At 33.9% G+C, this 14636-nt stretch overlaps 2 protein-coding genes across 2 annotated transcripts; one reads left to right on the forward strand and one right to left on the reverse strand.

Annotated features, from left to right (window-relative positions):
- The first annotated feature begins 4757 nt into the window (after nucleotides 1-4757).
- Nucleotides 4758-8843, forward strand: LOC132046966 (xyloglucan glycosyltransferase 4). The gene is made up of 4 exons (XM_059437822.1): nucleotides 4758-5832; nucleotides 6816-7124; nucleotides 7218-7622; nucleotides 7948-8843. Exons 1-4 carry the CDS (start codon nucleotides 5191-5193, stop codon nucleotides 8584-8586), a joined length of 1995 nt encoding a protein of 664 aa, XP_059293805.1. The 5' UTR covers nucleotides 4758-5190; the 3' UTR covers nucleotides 8587-8843.
- A 754-nt stretch (nucleotides 8844-9597) lies between these two features.
- LOC132046967 (uncharacterized) lies at nucleotides 9598-11712 on the reverse strand. The gene is made up of 2 exons (XM_059437823.1): nucleotides 11153-11712; nucleotides 9598-10566 (listed from the first exon to the last, which is right to left on the reverse strand). Exons 1-2 carry the CDS (start codon nucleotides 11470-11472, stop codon nucleotides 9693-9695), a joined length of 1194 nt encoding a protein of 397 aa, XP_059293806.1. The 5' UTR covers nucleotides 11473-11712; the 3' UTR covers nucleotides 9598-9692.
- Between the last annotated feature and the right edge of the window lie 2924 nt (nucleotides 11713-14636).

The following is a 14636-nucleotide window of genomic DNA, read 5'->3' on the forward strand; positions in this document are numbered from 1 at the left end:
CAACTCCTTGGCAACTTTAATTCTCAACACTTTGTTACCTAAAGTTAATAAATACATACCACTTCCACTAGAGTCACTATATGCCTATTTCTGTTAGCATTTTGTACTTGAATCCATTGATTGATTGATAGTTCTTTCCATTTGGAAGTTAAAAATTGTTAGAGAGATTCAGTTCCCTTGTTTATGATTTTCTTGCAGTTATAAATAGGCTCTCACTTTCAAGTTTTATGCCTCAAAAACTTCTAAATTTTGAAGTGTTCACTTGAAATGGTTGATTGAGAGAATCTGGCTACTATATTCTGGATGGTAGGTTAGAAGTAACTGTCAGTTTTTGTAGTGTAGCACATGATTTTATAAAGTCATTTGAGTTTTATTCAATCAGTGGAGACAGATTATTAGTTAAGTGATACTTTGCCATTAATAGATCTGGAATATACAAGTGTTTGGGCTTGGAATCTCCCACAAAATGAAGTGGGAACATGGGTTATTAATGATACATGTTTTCATTAGCTGGTTAAATACATCATTAATGCCCTCCCTCTTCTCTTTATTTTGTTCTTTTTTTTTTTTCAGCAATTGTAAATGTAATGGAGTATTTATTTATTTATTCAGTTTAAATATCATTGTCTACAATAAAGTCCCAATAAATAAATAAAAAAGACTTTGGTACAGCGATGGACAGCGTGGCTGGGCACATGGGGGGTTCACATAGGGACATAAAAGGCCACATGTGGCCCTGCCGTAAGGCCAAGACTTTAAAACTTTGCTGATTTACACATATGCGCCGTATCCTTCGGTTATGACTTGGGCTTTGTGTGCTGTTGGATCGGATGAGGTTTTGCTTGGTTGCTAGGGTGCATCACCATAAGTCCATAACCCCTTCGACCCTATTTTGATCTCTCTCACTTAGAGATGAAATTCAGCATTTACAAACACGGGTCCATCAAAGCTACTTGATTGGCTGAAGTCTATCCGAAGACCATATAAAGAGACACATTCACTCAACCAATGTTGGGTATTTAGTATCCCCTCATGTCCAAGGTTGGACATATGAAGTGTAGACAATATAAGATGAGAAGAAATAGATATTTGGCCGAACTTAATCCCAAGGTTATTTCATGAGGCGAAGAATGCCTAAGACTGTATAAGGAAACACACTCCTCAACTAATGTGGGACATGTAACACTCCCTCATGTCAATGTTGAACATCTGAAACGTGGACAACATAATATGATGAGAAGAAATATACGTTTGGCCTAACTAATTTTAAAAGTTAGCTCATGAGGTAAAGATTGCTCAAAATCATATAAGAAGATACATTCCCTCATGAAAGTGTATTCCCTCATGAAAGTGGAACATTTAACACGACTTCATGCCTAGGATTGGACATCTAAAACATGAACAACATACATGAAGGTCCAATATTAGAAGCATGGACAACATAACATGAACGCACAGTACTAGATAAACCAAAACAATTGATGGTCAGGCTGTGATATTCAGTTATTTGGATGAAACCAGCCGCTCATTTCTCAATGCTTCCATATAAATGTCAGGATTTCTGTGATGGGTGTCATCGTCAAGCTTTTGGTTACTGTATGTTACTATTAGCCAATTTCCTGGTGCAAATTGTTACAATGGCTCTTAATATTTATTTTTCCAGCACTTCTTTGGGTGTTATTAGCCTTGATGCACTGATCACTAACGCGGTGCAATTAGTGTGAAAGTCAAACCTGGACTAAATCTGGGATCTGATGCATTTACATTATGGAGTGTTTAAGAAATCAAGGAATCGCAATAGTTAATAGTCAATTGATCTATGAAAAATAATTAAGTGTACAGTGTGTTGAAATTAATTAGAGTGTGATTAAGGTCTAACAGTCAACTTATTTAGTTTTTAGATGCAAGATGCATGAAGGATTTTATGTAGAATATGCTAAACTTGCTAGGTTTTAATTTGATATTTTTAGACAGGCTGATCAAATATTGGGTGCATAGTCACTACATCTAATAATGGAAGGTACAAGCGAAAGGAAACGGGTTAACGTGGGGTGTGTGGACTATGGACCTACCAAAAAAAAATCATATGGTACACATCACAAATCGTATAATTGAGTCCAAATTGAAGAAATCTAAAAAACAACTTGTAATTCAAGATTGTCTTCTCTACGTAAGCAATCAACAAATATGAACACATTTGGACTCCTCCATGTGAAAACCCAGAATACCCTGATCAGGAAAAGATCCTTGTGTTTCCTTGCACTTGCATCACCATAAGGTTAGTTGGTGAAAAGGCTCTCACTTTTATCTGTTGGATTTAATTTTTTTATCGTTCATTTTTATATAATAAGTGAATTTTAACCTAGCGAGGCGAAGTTAGGTCGTTGTATACTGAGTCAAACCCAAAGAGTTTCTTGCTCAAATTCAAAAGATTTATCTTAAAATCTATTTGATATGTATTCCTATAAATTATTAATTTAAAACCTAATAATTTAAAAAAATTAGAATGCAGAACTCATAACAACAAAGATTAATATATCTTACTTTTCAAGTTATTGTTTGACTTTTTATATGAACAATTATCTGTAATTATCATTTAGATAAGCTAATAGCGTGACATTTATATATATATATATATATATAAAATTTAAAGTTTGTACCAACTCATAATATTGCTAGAATTTAAAGAGAAATTATAGGGAAAGTTACATGGGCAGAGTTATAATATTTAACACTGTTGGCTTAGTCGTTTATTTTAGGGACATTATCTAGGAGGTGTCATGGCATTTTTAGGACATCCAAATGACAAAAAACAAAGTCGGGTAAAATCAGAATGAAGATCTTTTCAAAAGTAATTTTGACCTTTTGAAGTTTCCAAGAGAGAGCTGAGCTCCTTTTGATTTGCATGAATTGTTCAATGATCATAAGTTAATTTAGGGTCGTTGACTCACCTAACATGCAAATTGTTCTAATCTTATTTTGTAAGTACTACTGGGATTAACTTCTAACCTATTAATGCGAGTAAATGGTGAGCCTATGTAAAAAAAAATTACTCCATCAAATTAACTAAAAGATAACTATAGATTATTGTCCATAAAATATGATTTGTTAACTTGAAAATAAAATAGATTGCATGTTACAACAGGTAATATATAGATAGTATAAAAATTATTTTTCTTTGTAAGTGTATATAAACTAATCCGAAAAGCAAAATCAAATATGATGATCATCAGGGAAAAGAATTGCTCAAATTTGCTATTGCCAAATTAATAAATACAAAACAAATCTCTTTACATGTAAATTTAATTTTATACGGCCAACATGGTTTTATTAAAATTATGTATTTTCATTTCAATTATCACTGAGTGTAAACACACATTGTAGATAAATTTTTGCCTCATGATTTACAGAGCACCGTTTGATCCTACCTGGACTATTATAGAGAAAAATTCACTTCAAATTTTGTGAAGTCTATTTCAATTAATTAAAAAAATTGTTAATTACTACTTATAATTGAATAAAAGTGTCGTGTAAAGATTGACTACAGAGGGAAATAAACCAAACAAATTGACTTTAGAAGGGAATATGATTCGTTAGTTCATGACAACAACAGTAACATGGAAAGATTGACTTATGGGAGGCGGCAGGCGCAGTTTCTTTGTTGTGCTGTTTCTTTGTTATTTACTCTTTATGACAATCAAAAGAGAAAAATAAAATTAGAAGACCAAAAAATCATGTTTAAAGATCCTAATTTGCGGAAAAAGACGCGGTATTTTACAGATCATCAGACGTAGAAAATGTTTCCTTTTTACACCAAAGAAAAAAAGAAATGTTTCCTTTTCAGTACTATGAAGTATATTGTTTTGTTATCCATGATATGAAACAGAACGGAACGGCCGTGACGTTGAAAACGACTAAATAGTCCCTTATGTTTTGGGTTGGTCTAAAACAGTCCTTGGAATATGTAATAGAACAGTTTTTGGTCCTTTATGTTTATCAAAATCGACTGGTCATTGTTATACACTTATACTTAAAACACATGACGGTAGCTATTTTTCACATAATAATTGGCTTGTGAGAAGCAAGTGACTCGTCTAAATTGGAAAAAGCACTAGGACAGACTTCTTCGCATTCATTCTCCTAATTTGTAACATAAGAAAAATTATATTCAAGCCAATTGAACTCATTATTCGTTTACTTCTAATCGCCTATGAAATAGCGAACAATCAATGGATATGTCACCTTCAAACCCACAATAGCATAGTTTGTCGCTAAATTTTTTTGCTTGAGGTAAGAATTAGGAAAAATGAATTCGGAAAAACCCGTCCTAATGGTTTAAATAGTTCACATACTTGTCACGAGCTAATTTCATCAATAATAATTTCAACCATGTGTTTTAAATCGAACAAATATGAAATGTGCACAATTTTGATAACGTCAAGGACTAAAGCTACTCTAATAAACATTTCAAGGGCCATTTCAGACTTTTCTACGTCATGGAGAAGCCGCGGGAGGGTGATGTGACTTGAATAGTACTGTATTTAAACATTGTGCATTTTGGCTGTAATTGGCTGTCACTTTTTGTTTGCAAACTCCTCCTGTTTTTTGTTGATTGACAGCCCAGAGGAATCTGGGTGAACCCCTTCCTTCTCCCATATTATTTTAGTTGACGAAATATTACTTTACTATACTACTTATATAAACTTAAAATTGTCTTCCTTCCTTGAACTCACTAATCTTTGACTGGTCCCTCATTGTGTGTTATTTTTCCTTTCTCTTACGCTTGAACAACAACAACTACTACTACACACTATATTAACTAGTGATAATTGCTTATTAGCAGACATATTAAAACAATTTAAATTATAGCCGAAGCTTCCATGTGCCACGCCAGTCTCCACTGACACCTGATCTTCTCCTCCTTTTATTTCTTCTACTCACAAAAATTAACAAAGCATATTCTTCATCTCTCTCTCTTTGCTTTGACTTCAAAACTCATTTAAGAAACTCCTCTTTGCTCTCTAAATTCCTGTGCCATATATCTTTTCTGTTCAAGATCCAGTTTTTCAGATCAAATTGTACTCCCCTCAATGTCACTGTCTCAATGTCATAACTCATAATTGAGTTCTTGATATTCATTTATTGCCATTTTCCTCAAGTAAGTTCTTCATCTGAAGTTTGTTGACTATAATGGCACCAAGCTCAGTAGTTGTCACCATAGAGAATCCAAAGAGCATTTCATTAGTTGAAGTCAATGATTTGAATTCACCATCAGCTTTTAGGGAAAAAAATAAAGCTGCAAATCCCAAAAGATTCACTAAAGTCCTTCTTTTGAAAGCCCAAAGAACACTTGGATGTATCCCATGGTTGGCTAATAGTTTGTTTACAACTTTTGCTTCTGTCAAGAAACGTATTGCTTTATCAGATGAAAGAGATGAAGAGCCAAAATACAGGGGGAAGTTGTACAGATTTATTAGAGTTTTTCTTGCTATTTCAGTGGCGGCTTTGTTTATTGAAATCTTTGCTTATTTCAATCAGTGGCATTTAAATCTGGTGAATCCTTGGGAGGTTCAAAGTCTTTTGCAATGGACTTATATGGCTTGGATTTCATTTAGAGCTGATTATATTGCACCTACACTTGCCACACTTACTTCTTTTTGCATTGTGCTATTCCTAATTCAATCAGTAGATCGACTAGTTCTTTGTCTTGGATGTTTCTGGATGAAGTTAAGGAAGATCAAGCCAATTATCAATGAAGATGCAAGTGATCCTGAGGGTGGATCATATTTCCCCATGGTTCTTGTACAGATTCCTATGTGCAATGAAAAAGAGGTAAGACAACATAATTTAAATTTGGGTGTCTTGTTTGGTGGGTTATTTCTGTTTTGGTGAGGTTTTAGTAGATTTCAAAAAGATTGGGTTTTTCTTCTGATCATTCCTTTTGGGTTTTTGTGGAATTTAAGTATTTGGTGATTTAGGTTACAAGTTTAGATTGGATTTATGGCATTTTGACATCTTTTGCTGGGTGAATTCTTGAGGACTTTGGGTCTTGAAGTTGTGATTTGGAACTTTTGAGGGATAAAATGAGTTCAAATGGGCAAACATATGAACTGAATTGTGACGAATATACCCTTGTCCAGCAATTTCTAGAGTTTGTTTCTGGGAGTCCTATTAGTGATCAGCTTCTTTTTTTGTGCTTAGATGTGAAACTTGAATTGCATTGTCCCCTTTCTACTTACAACCTCCCATCGGATGACCGGGAAGTTATCTTGTTTTATTAAGCTAGAATGAGAAGCAATGCGCCCCGAGCAAGTTGAGATAATCGATATTCTTGATCCACCGGGTCCGGGATTTAAATTTAATGGGTTTAATATTTATGTTCTCGCCACTTAAATCATTGCACTTTTGCAATTAGGGGTTCAAAACTTAGTATTTGTTGAAATTTTTAGCAATTTTTCATATATACATATATTGATGACCTGTTTAGCCATGAGAATTATTCACTTTTTTCGGAATAATTCTTCAGTTTATTTCAAAATCAGTGTTTAGTTATAAAATTTCCAAATCCAACTCCAAATTTGAAAAAGTGCTCCAAACCTGTTTTCCAACTCCACCTCCATAAATTCCAAACGAAGTGAAAAATATTTGGCCAAACGCTTACTTATACTGTGTGATAAACGTCCTGGTTCAGTTGAATCAATTGGGACTACACTGCATCTGCCTAGGAGTTAAAGCTTGTGTTGTTTTTCTTTTCTGAATGATCTTGATGAATTATAGATTTTAATCTGACTTTTTAATTTTCTTGAACTCAAAAGGTTTTTGCGCAATCAATAGGAGCTGTTTGTCAGCTGGATTGGCCAAAAGACCGAATGTTGGTACAAGTATTGGATGATTCAGATGATGAAGTCCTGCAGCAAATGATCAGGAATGAATGTTTATCCTGGAAAGAGAAAGGTGTCAACATCATCTACAGACATCGGTTCATCCGAACTGGTTACAAAGCTGGCAACCTTAAATCCGCAATGGCTTGTGACTATGTTCAGGATTATGAATTTGTTGCAATTTTTGACGCCGACTTCCAACCAAATCCTGATTTCCTTAAACTGACTGTACCTCATTTTAAGGTAACAAACAAACTAGTTCAATTACTCAATCTGAATAGCCAATTGCTAATCCTTTTACAAGGCTAAAAAGTCTTTTGGATTTTTGTTATGTAGGGAAAACCGGATGTTGGACTTGTTCAAGCACGCTGGACCTTCGTTAATCAGGATGAGAACTTACTTACTAGGCTTCAGAACATCAACTTGTGCTTCCATTTTGAGGTGGAACAGCAAGTGAACGGTCACTATCTCAATTTCTTTGGCTTCAATGGAACAGCTGGTGTTTGGAGAATTAAGGCTTTGGAGGAGTCTGGTGGATGGTTGGAACGCACAACTGTAGAGGATATGGATATTGCGGTCAGAGCACACTTGTATGGATGGAAATTTATATATGTTAACGATGTAAGGGCCCTTTGTGAGTTACCAGAATCCTATGAGGCTTACAAAAAACAGCAGCACCGTTGGCATTCTGGTCCTATGCAACTCTTCAGACTATGTCTTCCGTCAATCCTCAAGTCCAAGGTTAGCATTGCGTTCTACTCCCTCCGTTTCAATTTGTTTGTCTTAGTTTGACTTGGCACGGAATTTTAGAAAGTAAAAAAGACTTTTGAATCTTGTGGTCGATATGTGTAATGTACCAAAATGACCTTTAATCTTGTGGTCTTAAACATGCCATGTGAGATGTTGAAATTAAATAGTTGCCAAATTAGGGAAGAGGCATTCTTTTTTAAACAGACTAAAAAGGAAAGTAAGATAAATAAATTCAAACAGAGTAAGAATTATCTTCGCACTCTCAATTCCACTTGCCAAACACTAATACTTGACTTTCTTGCATTTGTCATTGCAGATCTCAGTCTGGAAGAAGGCCAACATGATATTCCTTTTCTTTCTTCTAAGGAAGCTGATATTACCCTTTTACTCATTCACATTGTTCTGTATCATACTTCCACTAACAATGTTCATACCAGAAGCCGAATTACCTCCTTGGGTGATCTGTTACGTCCCTATCGTCATGTCCATTTTGAACATCCTTCCTTCACCAAAGTCTTTCCCTTTCCTAATGCCATACCTCCTATTCGAGAACACAATGTCCGTCACAAAATTCAACGCCATGGTCTCGGGGCTATTTCAGTTGGGTAGTTCCTATGAATGGGTGGTCACCAAGAAATCAGGCAGATCTTCGGAATCGGACTTACTAGCATTTGCTGAGAGGGAATCAAAGAATATGAATGAAGAGAAAATTTCAAGAAGGCTATCCGAATCTGGTCTAGAACTATACGGAAAAATAAAAGAACATGAAGAGGTCCCCAAGAAAAAGAAAGCAAACAAAATCTACAGGAAGGAATTAGCACTTGCTTTTCTTTTGCTCACTGCAGCTGCAAGAAGCCTGTTATCTGCACAGGGCATACATTTCTATTACTTGCTGTTTCAAGGCTTAACATTTCTTATAGTTGGCTTGGATTTAATTGGAGAACAAGTCAGCTAACAAAGCAAAGAGTTTTAATATTTTATTTTATTTGGCACATCATCTGTTTAGAGACCAAAATTTCCAGTTGAGTAGCAATCAAAACTTGGCTACAAACTGGATTTTCACCACAAGAATAGTTACCGGTGAATTTTAAACAAGTAGCATACTCAAATTCATTCATATATACTTTATTTTATTTCTTTTCATTTGTGAAATTTGTAATTGCCTTTACTATTTCAAGCAAAATAATGGGAATTGGAAATATTGTTGACTTACTGTGAACTGGGATTTGGATTTCTGAATTTACTTCTTTACACAATGGCCTTTCTTCTTTTAGTTAATTGATACACTGAGACTTTGGCATTAGCAGATCTGGAATACAAGTGTTTAGGCTTGGCAAACATGGGTTATTAATGATACATGTTGTATTAGCTGGTTAAATAGATCATTAATGCCCTCCCCTTTTTTTTCTTCCTCGATTGTAAATATAATATTTATTCATTCTTTTAAACACATTGTTGCATTGATGAAGTTCACTATTTGGAAGGGACTTTGATAGAAAATGGTCTGTCACCTGGTCTTCTTCAGAAGTATAATTTCTGAATATTTTGGGACTAATAAGAGGGTTCCCTTTTGAATATCACAATCCGTAAAGTAGAACAGAGTTCAAACGCTACACGGAATGGTCTAATTGGCTCTCATTTGTTCATCTAAACTATGGTTACTCTTCTCCTGCAAAGGGTATGATCTTGTAAAATCCTTATCGCATAAGTTAGCTTTTTGGTGTTTCATTATGTTCAAGATCTTTTCCTTGTTGCCCGGATAATGGACTATTATATTATGTTGTCCATATTAATATCACAGAATATGATCTCGGATAATCCTCATTTGTTATTGTATGCATATCTTGTGGACAAGCAACAACATGATAAAACAATAATAAAAAGAAGACTGAATTTTACAATGGTTATAAAAGAAGAGACATTTTGTAGTTGTTATTAATTCATCTTAAGCAGAGACAACAGTGCCGAGAAGAACACAAACACAAGCCTATACATATAGGAGTAGAAGCCAGCAACACATTTACATGTACATATTCAACATACTAGTTCTTGCATATATCCTCATTCCCACTGGCACACAATTTTCTGAGTGTTCTTGAAATTGAAGTTGATTAACAAACTCCCATCCATTCTCCTAAACACAAAGCTCTCCACCAAAACATAACAACTAAACTTTCTCCAATATCCATTCTCACTTTCTATTTCTTCTACACCTTCCACTCTTACATCACTTTCTCCTCCATCAAACCATCCCCTTCTTTCTTGTATCCATCTCATTTTATCAATAACAGCACTATTCAAACCAACTTTCTCCACTATACATTTATTTCTAAATTCCTCTCTCACTCTAAACCAAACAACCCTTCCACTCCCTTCTTCATCTTTAACAGCTTCAGTCCCACTGATTAAAGTTAACAACTTTCTCACACGTGCATCGACCTCCACGTGTGCTCTATTTCTTCTATTTTCATTCTCACAAGAAAATATTTGCTCCCACCAACACTTAAGTGTTACTTCATAGAACAAAGATTTGTTCATCTGTCCTTTAGTTCTAATATTTCCCTCTTTTACTAGCACACATGGACAATACCATTTGCCAATAATTACTGGAACTGAACGTTTGGAAGAAGGTGGAATATTTAATTCAGGGGTATCTGAATCTGATGGATGAATGGATAATTGGAGGCCTTCAGCTTCTTTCAAATTGACTTTAAGTGAATGGATACTATTAACGTGCCAACCTTTTTTCCTGAGGAATTTTGGAGGAACCCCATCATAGGCTACAGATTTAGCATAGAAACCAAATTCATATGGACAAATCTCAAATTGTTGATAGGGGTCTTTATGATTAAAAGGCTTTGGTTTTAGATCATTCATCGAATTGTCAAAGCAACAACTGTCCATATCTGCTTCTTTCCAAGATGTATAGGCCCTCCTGCATGAATTAATCGAAATAGCGGAGTAAACAAGAATGGTATAGATCTTGTATGTAAGTTCTACGTGGTAACAGTCCAAAAAGCATATTATTTACTATAAGAGAATTATATATAAGTTTCTAATTTAAGCATTACTAATTGATAATATGATAAAATGATAACTAGCTTGGTATCACGTGTTAAATTATTAGGAGTAGCTAGCCTGCAGTAGTCAGCCTAACCTAAGTCTTACGATAACATGAAATTAGCTTTATGATATAAATTTTAAGTAGAAGGCTTAGCCCGCCGGCTATGACCTTGGCACTTTCCTTCCTTCACTCGAGTTCAAGCTGGACTGAAGTGATTCCCGGATGGGAATAAAAATATTTTTATTTGTTGGAGACAGACCTATAATAAAGTAGAAGATCATGGTAATAGAGTATAAGATAACTATTGTATGTAGTAGGCTGACTCTAACATAGCAATTATCATTCGAAAGTCAAGCTCACTCAAGTCACTGACAGTGTGAAAAACCTTTACACGATAAGTTCATATAACTGAAATCCTTAGATCCTTGCATAGATATAAGAAATTTAAGTTGCATACCCTTTGTGTCTGCCTTTGGCTTTGATAACATAGTAGCGGCTGGACGCGATAGGTTGATCAAGAACAGGTAAGAACCAAACTTTATGAACACTAGGCTCACCAAACTCTGGATTTTGAACGACTTTCATGACTCTATCTTGAGGAAATGGGAGCTTACTGATACTACTATGCTTGCACATACCCCAGCAAAAAGTATCCATTTCTTCCGATTCTTCATCAGTTAGTACTAAGTACCCTGTAATTGTTGGTGGATTTGTAGGATATTTTGTAAGTGCTTTTGGGAAGTTACGGTATAGAGAACGTGGCGCTGTGGCAAACATCTTTGCTAATTTTTGTGTCAGTGTTTGATGTAGTTGATTTAGGCCTGGGAGTTATTTATACTATGATATTATAATGTTTTCTTATGAGAGAAGGAATATACAGAATGCTTCTATTACTTAATGACTCTTACATACTGATAAGATATAAAGTTCAGTCATGATAATCTGTTGAAAAGGTTAGGAATTAAGTATAATATACTACTACACTGTACACTAAAGATTCAGCCAAAGTGGGATAAAGAACGATGTAATTTAAAGTGATAACATCTACGAACGAAAAGACGAGCACTTACAAAGTTCTTAAAGAAATAAACGAAACTAAGCACCAAAAAAAAAAAGAGTAAGCAAACAAAACAATAATTGGCAACTCTCATACCTCAATCTCCACTTACTTTACACGATACTGTTTTTTCTCTGATGATTCATTATGAAAATAGTGTCCTCAGAGGGGAGCCTCGATTCCAACTTTATAAGTTTTGAATTTTATAGCATGACTTCAAATGCTAATAATTGAATAGTAAATATTAATGTATACATATTTAATGAATTTTTAAAATTAAACGAAGTACCTAAATAAAAATTCTCAACCAAACCTGTATATGGACTTCTACTTCCGCCCTTTAATTGTCCTAACGGGCAGCTCTGTAGGGGCCTTTTGTTCAAATTTCTACGAACCGTGGATAAAGCAAACTTTGTATCTTTTGTTTTTGTCCGGATAAATAAAGCAAATTACACTGGAACCGATGGAGTGGGGCACCAGTTTTAGCTTAAACTGGGTAATAATAGCCATCTTTATGCACCATCCAGTGCTCACACACTAAAGTTGCAACTTACTCCAGAAAATTCGCTGATTAAAAGTAGGTATGAGTTTTCGGCTTTTCGTATTCACATAGTAGCTACGTGTTATATTTGCCCCCACCACAATTAAAGGATTTGAGTACAACATATATGATTTTATATTTTACGCTCTCTTAGTATAAAAGTAAATATTCAAATTTACCTTAAATCAACTTTATTGTATCGACAACTAAAGTCGATGTTACACTTTCATGTCATATTTACCTTTATTTACTAATGACACTTCACTTGGACCGCCATTTAATTTGGATTTATATTGGCTCTATTTCTTAAACCACGCAAACTTACACCTGGACTTACACATAAGAGCAAGTCTTGGCTCACCCATTTGTATATTTTTTTTTTTTTTTGACATAAGTAACCGTCCACCAATTTATAATATACATATTTGATACATTACAGTGTATATTTTGTATATTTAGCTAGCAAATGCCTTTTTTCACCTTTAAAGGCTTGTACATTGGAACTTACACTTTTTTTTTTTTTTGCACGGATTGCCCTTCATTTGGGGTGGTCTTTAATTTTTGCCCTTCAAATTGGTGGTCTTTAAGTATTGCCCTTCGCCTAACACCCTGAGGATGTGGGTTCGAACCCCAGCTCAGTTAAAAAAAAAAAAAAAAATCGCAAGCCAAAATTTCACTAGGAAGAATTTTGCAGAATTTTTGCAAATCTGCCCATGCAAATTTGGGACTTCAGGCAGAATTTGCATGTAAATTCTGCCTGAAGGGCAAATTTTAAAGACCACCATTTTGCGGGGTAAAAATTAAAGACCACCTCTAGCAAAGTGCAATCCTGCAAATTGCCCGAACTTATATATCTTTGTTAGCTAGTTAGTCGATGGGCTAACTAATAGACCAAGAGCTCATTTTTCAACTCATCTGTGCCGGGCTGAGATCAATCTAGCCCCTTAAGCCTGGGCCCGTATGATTCTAAACAGGACCAATTTGAGCCCAGTTTATTTTTCTGGGCTTTTTAAAAATAGAAGGGCCCATCATAAACCGTGACCGATTAAGTGAGTGAGATGGGCCAGACGGGGTGTATGGAGGGTGGGTTATTCTATAAGGGTCTTTGACATATATATACATCTTAAGGAGAAATATTTACGAAACGTGACGATAGTTTTATATTTACAAAACATAACATTACAAATCCTATACAAAACATGCTTTATATTTTAAAAAAAAAAAAATTAAATTATTTTTTATTTTTTAAAAATCATTTTTTTAAAAAATATTTTTTATTTTTTTTAAAAAAATATTATTTTTTTTTAAAAAAAATTAATATTATTTTTTGCTAAAAACTTATGTATGAAAGTTGTATGAAATGTGTATATCTCGCTCAAGACTTAAAAAGTTTGCTCAAAATTTAGTGTATGAAAAATGTTTGTGTATATCTCGTTCAAGGCTTAAAAAATCCGCTCAAAATTGTGTGTATGAAAACAATATGAAATTTGTATCTTGCTCATGTCTTAAAATTTCCCACATTTTCATGTATAAAGTTCATGTTAGATTTACGTAAAATTAATACAACTACAACAACATTGATTTTCATACAATATTCAGGACGCTCAAAATTTTGTATATGAAAATTATATTAAAATTTTTGCTCACACATACACATTTCATACAACTTTCATACATAGAAATATGAGGTAATTTTTTAAGCCATTGAGCAAAAAAAAAAAAAATTAATATTTAAAAAATATATATAAAAATTATTTTTTAAAAAAATATTATTTTTTTTATAAAAAATATATATATTTTCTGGAAAAAAAAATAAAAAAACGAAAAATATATGAAAATCCGTCATGTTTTGTAATATATCGTTATGTTTTGTAAATAAGGGCTATCGACGTTTCGTAAATATTTCTCCTTAACATGTATATATACATAGTTATTATAAAGTCTAAACTTCAATACAACGTGGAGTGTTTAATTAGGATGAAAGTTTGGAATAAAAGAATTCAAAAGCTCAAATTCTCAAACTTTGTTAAGTATAAATTAATTTGTTATATATAGGCAAATTAATTTGATGACTGGTTGGGACAGATTAAGGAGAGATGATTATGAAAGATAAAGATTAAAGGTTTCTGATAGACAAGAAATTCGAGGAGGAGTGATATATAATGCTACTTGCTTTAGACGGTGAATGGTGACATGATTAAAAGGAGTATATGTTTTTCCACTTCTTGCAAGTTGCTAATTAATTAGGCTCTTCTTGCATAATTTATTATTGGTGGACATATATAAAGATGGTGGCGGATTAATATATATATTTCCACTTCTTGCTAGTTGCTAATCATTTAG

This window comes from Lycium ferocissimum, chromosome 2, assembly GCF_029784015.1.
Source record: "Lycium ferocissimum isolate CSIRO_LF1 chromosome 2, AGI_CSIRO_Lferr_CH_V1, whole genome shotgun sequence".
NCBI classification, from domain to species: Eukaryota; Viridiplantae; Streptophyta; class Magnoliopsida; order Solanales; family Solanaceae; genus Lycium; species Lycium ferocissimum.

Bases quoted from the DNA above. Each gene is read 5' to 3' on its own strand.
- LOC132046966 (XM_059437822.1), top strand. From the start codon at position 5,191: ATGGCACCAAGCTCAGTAGTTGTCACCATAGAGAATCCAAAGAGCATT. The intron at 5,833-6,815 runs GTAAGACAACAT...TGAACTCAAAAG, and splicing joins CTATGTGCAATGAAAAAGAG to GTTTTTGCGCAATCAATAGG. The intron at 7,623-7,947 runs GTTAGCATTGCG...TTGTCATTGCAG, and splicing joins CGTCAATCCTCAAGTCCAAG to ATCTCAGTCTGGAAGAAGGC.
- LOC132046967 (XM_059437823.1), bottom strand. From the start codon at position 11,472: ATGTTTGCCACAGCGCCACGTTCTCTATACCGTAACTTCCCAAAAGCA. The intron at 10,567-11,152 runs GTATGCAACTTA...TAATTCATGCAG, and splicing joins GCCAAAGGCAGACACAAAGG to GAGGGCCTATACATCTTGGA.